Genomic DNA, 7,464 nt, shown 5'->3' on the forward strand with positions numbered 1-7,464 from the left:
GCTGGTGCCTAGCTAGAGCCTTTTGTTCTATGGATTAATGTTCATGGTACTGGAAGGTAGGTTTCTGTACTCTACTGAAGGAGAGAGGCAAACACTAACCTACTTACAAACTTGTCAAATTACAAGGATGACCTGTTTGCAAGATATTTGAGTGCAATAGTAGTACAAAGCTTATGGCAGCAATTAACCAATATCTGATTGGATTTAAGGCCTACACCACAAGATATAACACATTCCCAATACTCAGGTAGCCAAGAACCTAAAATAAAATAGACCAGGGTCCCAGGCGAAAACAATACTACTGTTCTATTTCAGGAACATGGCCACCAAACAACTCCTACTGACATTCTGCTATACTCATAAATCAGTGCCTTGCTCAGATATCATCAGAGAAGCTCCCTTGTATAGTAGGTGGGAAAAAATACAGAGAACCCCAGCTAAACAGTGTGCAGAGAGTTAGACCTTGTAGCACTTACTTACCCCTCAATGACATCTCCACCAAATCCTTCCCCTTGAGGCTCTTGGAGTTCTGAAGAAGAGGAGGTGGAAAGATTAAAAGATCCAGAAAGGATGGTGGATCCTGAGAAACAAGATACTCTAAACACAGTAAGATTGACATACATGTGAACTCACAGAGACTGTGGTAACATGCGTGTAGCCTATATGTGTCTGTATCAGATGGAGTCCCACCGATGAGAGGGGAAGTAGACACAAGACCTATTCCTAACCCAGAAGCTATCCGAAATTGGTAACTTCTCACAAAATTGGTTCTTTTCAGTAGAGTCTCACTGGAGATACAAACCACACTTAAGGCAAGACCCATGCCAAACTAAAACAAATTCAAAGGCATCTTTGGAGGTTCTTTGCCTCAAAACAAACTCAATGGCATCTTTGGAGGTTCTTTGTCTCATAATGTTTGTCAGGGCATTTTTTCAACTTACAGGTTTTGCCATAATGTGGCTTCTGCTTCTGTGGTTTTATGAGATTCCTATGTGTATAAGGGTGTGTGTTCCTGTGTTTATATGTGTTTTCATGCTTTTTCTTTCTGTTTTGTCCTAATCCAGTTTGTTTGTTTTTGGTTTATCTTATTCAATTTGTTTTCTTTAGATGCCTGTTTATTTTCTTTTGAGAGGCAGAATGTGGATTCAACTGAAAGAGAAGGTGGAGAAGAATTCAGAGGTTTAGAGGAAAAGAAACCATCACCAGAACATATTGTATGAAAAAAATCTATTTTTAATAAAATAAAGAAGGAAGAGTGAGAGGAGAAAAAGGATGGAGAAAAAGGAAGGGGAGGAGTAGGAAAAAAACAGGAAGAGAAAGTAGAGGAGAAGGAGGAGGAAGAACAGTAGGAAGAGGAGGAGAAAGAGGAGGAGGAGGAGGAGGAGGAGGAGGAGGAGGAAGAGGAGGAGGAGGAGGAGGAGTGTTTTGAAAGCTCAATTGAGCCACTTGCCAAATAGTTTGACTCTGTGATTATTGTCTTTTCTGAGGATGACTTGAACAAACATCTATTCACACTGGATAGTGCACAGACAACAGTCAGAAGGGATTCCAGTCAAGCTCAGCCAACAAAGCAGTGAGTTTACTGGGATTACTTACAAAAATATAACAAGGGATGAATTACTGGGCACAGGTGAACCAAAGTTAGCTGCATCCTCAAAAGTCCACCCTGATTGGGTGATGACTAATGAAAGCTGTAGTTTTGGAACTTAACTTTTAGGTAGGTCACTTTCTTCTTCCTCCTAATAGTGTCACTCCCTGGGCCAAGCATTTCCAAATGACCACAGTCAATTCTCTGACCCCCATAGGCTTGTATGAACACATGAGTTTAAGGGGACCATACCTACACATCTTGTTCTAGCTTATCCAGTCTTGGGGAAGACCCTTGTAGACCACTGCATGTTTCAGGAGCTTTCTGGAACTTCTATGTTGTGTTTACTTTTTATGCTATAATGAATGTCTTAGTTAGGGTTTTCATTGCTGTGAAAAGACACCAGGACCAAGGCAACTCTTATAAGGGATAACATTTAATTGGGACTATCTTACAAGTTTAGAGGCTCAGTCCATTATTATCATAGCAGGAAGGCAGCATACAGGCAGGCAGGAGAAGAAGCTGAGTGTTCTACATCTTCATCCATAGGAAGACAGGAGCAGTTTGGCTCAAAAGCGGCTAGGAGGAGGGTCTCAATGCCCACTTCCACAGAGGCATACTTCTTCCAACAAGGCCATACCTACTCCAACAAGACCATACCTCCTAATAATGCCACTCCCTGATCCAAGCATATCCTAATCACCACAATAAAGTATTTCCATTCAGGCAAAATAACTATCCAACATGCAACTCTTTCCTCTGGTTCTTAAGTTTCTCCATTCCTTTTTGTTCAATATTTTCTGAGCCTAAGAGAGTATAATATAGATATTTAGTTTCTTCTCTCCCACTTATGTCTGATTATTAGGGCACACTACTGTAGCAACATTTAGTCTCAGGGGCTTGAGGCTATACTTCTTATTAAGGGAAAAAATGTTGCCTTAAATGGAATCTGACAATAGCAGTAACATATGGGGATAGGTGCAAATATTAGAAGAAAATTTGACAGGAGAAAAACAACAGCAGTGGCCTCCTTAGTTAGGACATTATTCTTCCCAAAGTGCCAGATGTCAGTGTGGTGACACTTCTTTACCAGCATTCTCTGATTCATCCCAACACTATGAAAACCAGCCAGAAATGAGAGAGCTTCCAGCTCAGTCTCAGCCTTATTTTTCCATATTCTGTGGCCAAAGCACAGTGTTTTCATCAATAGGAACTTTTCATCTAGTTCTGACAGGCTTTGAAGGATGCTTTGAGAGACGCACATGAATCTGAAATGGGGAGTCTGAATCTCCTCTCCAGAGCCAATTTCTTGGTGAATTCAAACAGTATGCGACAGTTCATCAATATAATGTATCTTCTGAAGGCATTTGCTCCTCTGTGATACAGAGGAAGATATCAAATAGTTACTTTTTCTAAAGAGGAGGAGACAGAGAAGGAACCCAGGGGTGTATGCTGGATAGGTTTGTGTTGAGTTCTGTGATGATAGGCTGGACCCAAAGCATTTGTCCTCTTTCTAGCCTGCATAGCTTCCTCAGGTGTATCTTATCTGCTCTGCCATGCATTGGAAATGGGATTGACAACAGACCAAAACATTTCCCCCATTAGATCTCTATCAGAGACACTTGGTTTTGAAGAGTTATCCTCTTTAAACGTTGTTAAACTTTATAAATTCATGGTGCAGTACTCATGATCAAGGGAGATCAAACTAAGAAAAGTATATGTGTTTACTAGTATTTAACTTGAGATCTACCCTGGCTACACTTGAGAGTTAGAAGCAACTATTTGGAAACCTGTATCCACACTAGTGAGTCTACAAGTGGAGCCAGGCCACAGAAAAGTTTAACAAGTGAGTGTCATCCCTTCTAACAGAAGGTCAAATGAGAGGATATTATGATATTATATTTTATATTTTCCACTAGAGATCACATTTTTATCCTTTAGTCTAACTTCAGGCAAGATTCAAATAAAGAAATACATCAGGCATGCTCTTCTTTAAAGTCTGGGTTAAACTCATAGGATCTCAGGGTGCTTTGTTACCTCCTTAGAAGAGAAAAAGAGCATGTTCGAACACCTCCATGGTCCCTTTGTATCACCCATCCCAAGAGCATCCTCTGGAATTACTTAATCTTTTTTTACTTCATTAGTGACAATAGGAAAGAAGAAACCTTTTGGAACAGTTGCTCTTATTAAAGGAGACTCGAATTCTCTGTGTTATTTACTTGTTAGCAACTGTAAGGAAGGAGAGCCTACTGACCATGTTCTTACCTATGTGACTCCGCATGACCTTAATAACCTTTGACCTTGATGGATTCTGCATTTTCCTGGTAAATCATAGCATGTTTGTGTAGGACCTGCCATCCAAAACAAATAAAGACTGTAGCCATGAGTTTTCCTACCTGCCCTCTTTGTTCCCAGAATAATGATTCTGAGACTTAATTGTTTATGAATAAATGCCTATGCCATAAGCTTTGGCTTGTTCCCTGAGTAGCTCATAACTTATATGATCCATCTCTTCTAGTCTATTTCTGCCACATAGCTATTTACCTCTACCTCAGTTTCCTGTGTGTCCTCCAAGCCCATGGTAAAATTTCCCCACCTCTGACTATTTCTCAGAGTTTCCATTTCCCTATTAGAACTCGCACCTTCTAATTCTTGCCTTTTGCTAAGGGCTATACACTTTTTATGGACTGGCAATGCTTCTACACAGTGCATAGGAGATTATCCGTACAAAATTCTACCAGTGTAGTATATATTGAGGCTCATGTGTTGGAGAAGCTTAAGATAACTGCTAATAATTATATAAGCAAGGGAATATCTTGACCTCTCCGCGTATCTAGCTTCTGCTTTTTTTCTTAAATATTCTTTCTGACCCCTCCCCCAAATTTATAATGTATCCATACCTATTATATTTCTCAATCTACTTAGGAAACAATGTGATAGTTCACAAGATGAATTTCCCATTTAAAGAGGGATACCAGTTGGGCTGCATGGATTAGGAGAGCATCTCTGTAATTTACCACATGTAACTTATATTTAAACCATTGCAATTTAGAGAATAGCACACACAAGATACAAACACATAAAAAGAAAACAAGGTTGGAGGGAGATGGCCTTAGAATGCTCTTTTTCTTTACCCTGTCTATGTTATAGCAATCACAAACATCTGGGAGTAATCTTTTTGTGCACTGTATAAAGATTGTCTTTGTATTATTCAAATGTTTATTTTTGTACTGGCAGAGAAGTGAGAACTGTCCAGACTTTGGTATTGTCATTTTTAATTAATCATCACCTGCCTCAGTATTTTGTAAATATATATCTCTATCACCTTCTGATTGGTTGAATAAAGATCTGATGACTAATGGCTGAGGCAGGAGAGGAAAGGCAGGATGTCTAGGCAGAGATGAGCTCAGTGGGTAGAATCAGGCCCGGGAGGATTGAGCCAGCAGACACAGAGGTGGGTGGGGGCGAACATGAGCAGAGAGGTAGACCAGGTCACTTGGTGGGATGTTCGCAGAGTTACTCTGGTTAGACTAACTGGAGGTAGCCCAAGTTAAAGGCCTAAGATTTTAAAATATACAAGTGTCTCTGTGTCTTTATATAGCTGATGACTCCAAGTCCAGCAATAAAACCAAACAACAATAGCAACAACAAAACTGAGAGCGTCCAGGGAGCCAAATGAAAGACAGAAAAATGTAGAGCAAAGAAATCTTGGTGTGTGTGTGTGTGTGTGTGTGTGTGTGTGAGTGCGCGCACGGGCTTGAGCATGCATTTTATCTCAGAGAGAAGAGGCCTAAATTTTAGATAGCCCAAGATCCATGGAACATGCAACAATCTCCAGCCTCTCACCTAAGCAGGCTGAAGTCTCAGCTGTCACATCTGTCTTCACTGGTAGCAGCCAGTCCAACACCTGGCATCCTATCATTTGGATCTTTGGGATCTGTCCTTTTCCAAGACAGCTTGTTGCGCATTCACATGCAATTTCCTGGTCTAGCTATCTCAAAGATGACAGTGCCCCTTGGTGGCTGGTTAGTGTTGGAGATACACCCAAGTCTCCTAACTCAAGTAGCTCAGCTAGTTAGCAGCAACGTTGGAAATTTTTGAGTCTACCAAAAAATAGCCATTATTCCAACCTAAAAATACTTTATATTCAAAATACATTATTCACCTTGTAAAATAAAATATTAATGGTGAACAATTTGTGTGATATATATTGTTGATCTCTTGTATTCTTTGTATTAAACACTAACACCAGAAGGATAACGAATTGTAGACTAGTTTCTTACTTATATTTTACTACACACTTAAACATGCTTAAAATATGTTTGTATTTATTGCTATGAAATTGGTACATAATTCTAATCATTTGGCTTGAAAATCATTATGCTAGTTTAAATGAAAAAAAAAACATAGTCATCCGTGTGAACTGCTGTCTAGTGAAGCTTTTAAGAGTGGACATTGGCTTCTTTGTGGGGAAAATTTAAGAAGGCCACCACAGTGGTGGGGGCCCCCGGAAGGGCTTCCACCGCTGTGGCAGGTCTCACATTCGGGAGGAATCCCATGGTTCCAACGGCCTGGAGGCCTTGGTGGTGACAGGCCCCAATAACACGAGGAAGTCCTTGATTCCAAAAAGGTTTATTGTCATGGCGGATGATAGATGGATCTAGGCGTACCCCCCAGAACTCAGGACAGTCCCGAGTCATATAGGGAGGGAGAAAGGGGGAGGATTGGGGGAGGATCTGGGGGAGGCATGTTTAATTTGTTCTGCCCTCTGGCCTTCATTAGTATGTAAATCCCTAGGGCCTGAGGCCTATAGCCTGGCCTAAGTAATTCTATGGAGACTATGGCTGTTTTTCAGGATCCTGGGCTCTGGGGGGCGCCAAACTCCTGCCGGTTCTCACACAGAATCCTACCCAGAATTTGTAGTCTCAGGGTTCTAGGCACCTGCTCCACCATGACCCAGGATACCCTTACACAGTCCCACACTTCCTCCTCCTCCTCCTCCTCCTCCTCCTCCTCCTCCTCCTCCTCCTCCTCCTCCTCTTCTTCTTCTTCTTCTTCTTCTTCTTCTTCTTCTTCTTTTTTGCAATGGAAAATTAGTCTTTAATGCTTGCCATACACATGTGACTGTGTTTGATCCCTAGCACTGAAAACTCTAAATTTTTAGGAGTGATGAGTTAAGCGCTTACATGGAACCAAGGCTGGCCTTGAACTCTTTTCATGTCTCCCAAGTGCTGGGATCATAGCCACACTCCAGACACAGCTCTCAGCCATATCATTTTGTTTCCCATCTTGTCAACTAAGGTTGTATTAGGAGGCACTGTAGCTGAGATGTCCTGGAACTCAAGAGATCTACTTGCCTCTGCCTCCTGAGTGCTAGAATTGTGTGTCACCATACAAGTGAGAAATAAACATTTTTAGACAGAGATTGGACCTAGGAAGTCAGTCAAGCTAAGCATACAGTCTGTGACTAAAATGCCCTGCCCTAAGAAAGAATACATGCTTTTGTTGAGAGAGAAAAAAATCAATAGGCACCACCTAAAGACAGATCTTTATTTCAAACTCTGATCTACCAAATTAGCGCTTCCCACCAACTGTGGGAGCAGAGACCTTCACAGGCTTCACAATCTTTTGTTTAGGAGCTGCCTTTGTGGGGGCCTTGGCAGCAGCCATAGCTGTCTTCTTTGATGCCTGCTTAGCCTGAAGACCTCCGCAGAGGGGAGACCCTCTCTCAAGTCTCAGAAAGTCGCGACCACCCAGTAATCTACTCGAGACACCATATACCGGAGCAATTGCGAGGTTATTTATTAGGGCGTGACAACTAGCTGCCGATCAATTCGCATGCCCACGCAGGAGCTGAATTGACCCCGACTGCCAGT

The 7,464-nt window shown here is 41.5% G+C and overlaps 1 protein-coding gene across 1 annotated transcript in view; it reads right to left on the reverse strand.

The window, feature by feature from the left end:
- Positions 1-7,124: 7,124 nt before the first annotated feature.
- Positions 7,125-7,464, reverse strand: part of LOC114637792 (60S ribosomal protein L24-like) — a 4,157-nt gene continuing 3,817 nt past the window's right edge. The window contains exon 3 of the mRNA XM_028786064.1: positions 7,125-7,285. Coding sequence (XP_028641897.1) covers positions 7,163-7,285 — 123 coding nt within the window. The 3' untranslated portion in view covers positions 7,125-7,162. The remainder of the gene's footprint in view (positions 7,286-7,464) is intronic.

This window comes from Grammomys surdaster, unplaced genomic scaffold (assembly GCF_004785775.1).
Source record: "Grammomys surdaster isolate TR1022 unplaced genomic scaffold, NIH_TR_1.0 100, whole genome shotgun sequence".
Classification (NCBI taxonomy): domain Eukaryota; kingdom Metazoa; phylum Chordata; class Mammalia; order Rodentia; family Muridae; genus Grammomys; species Grammomys surdaster.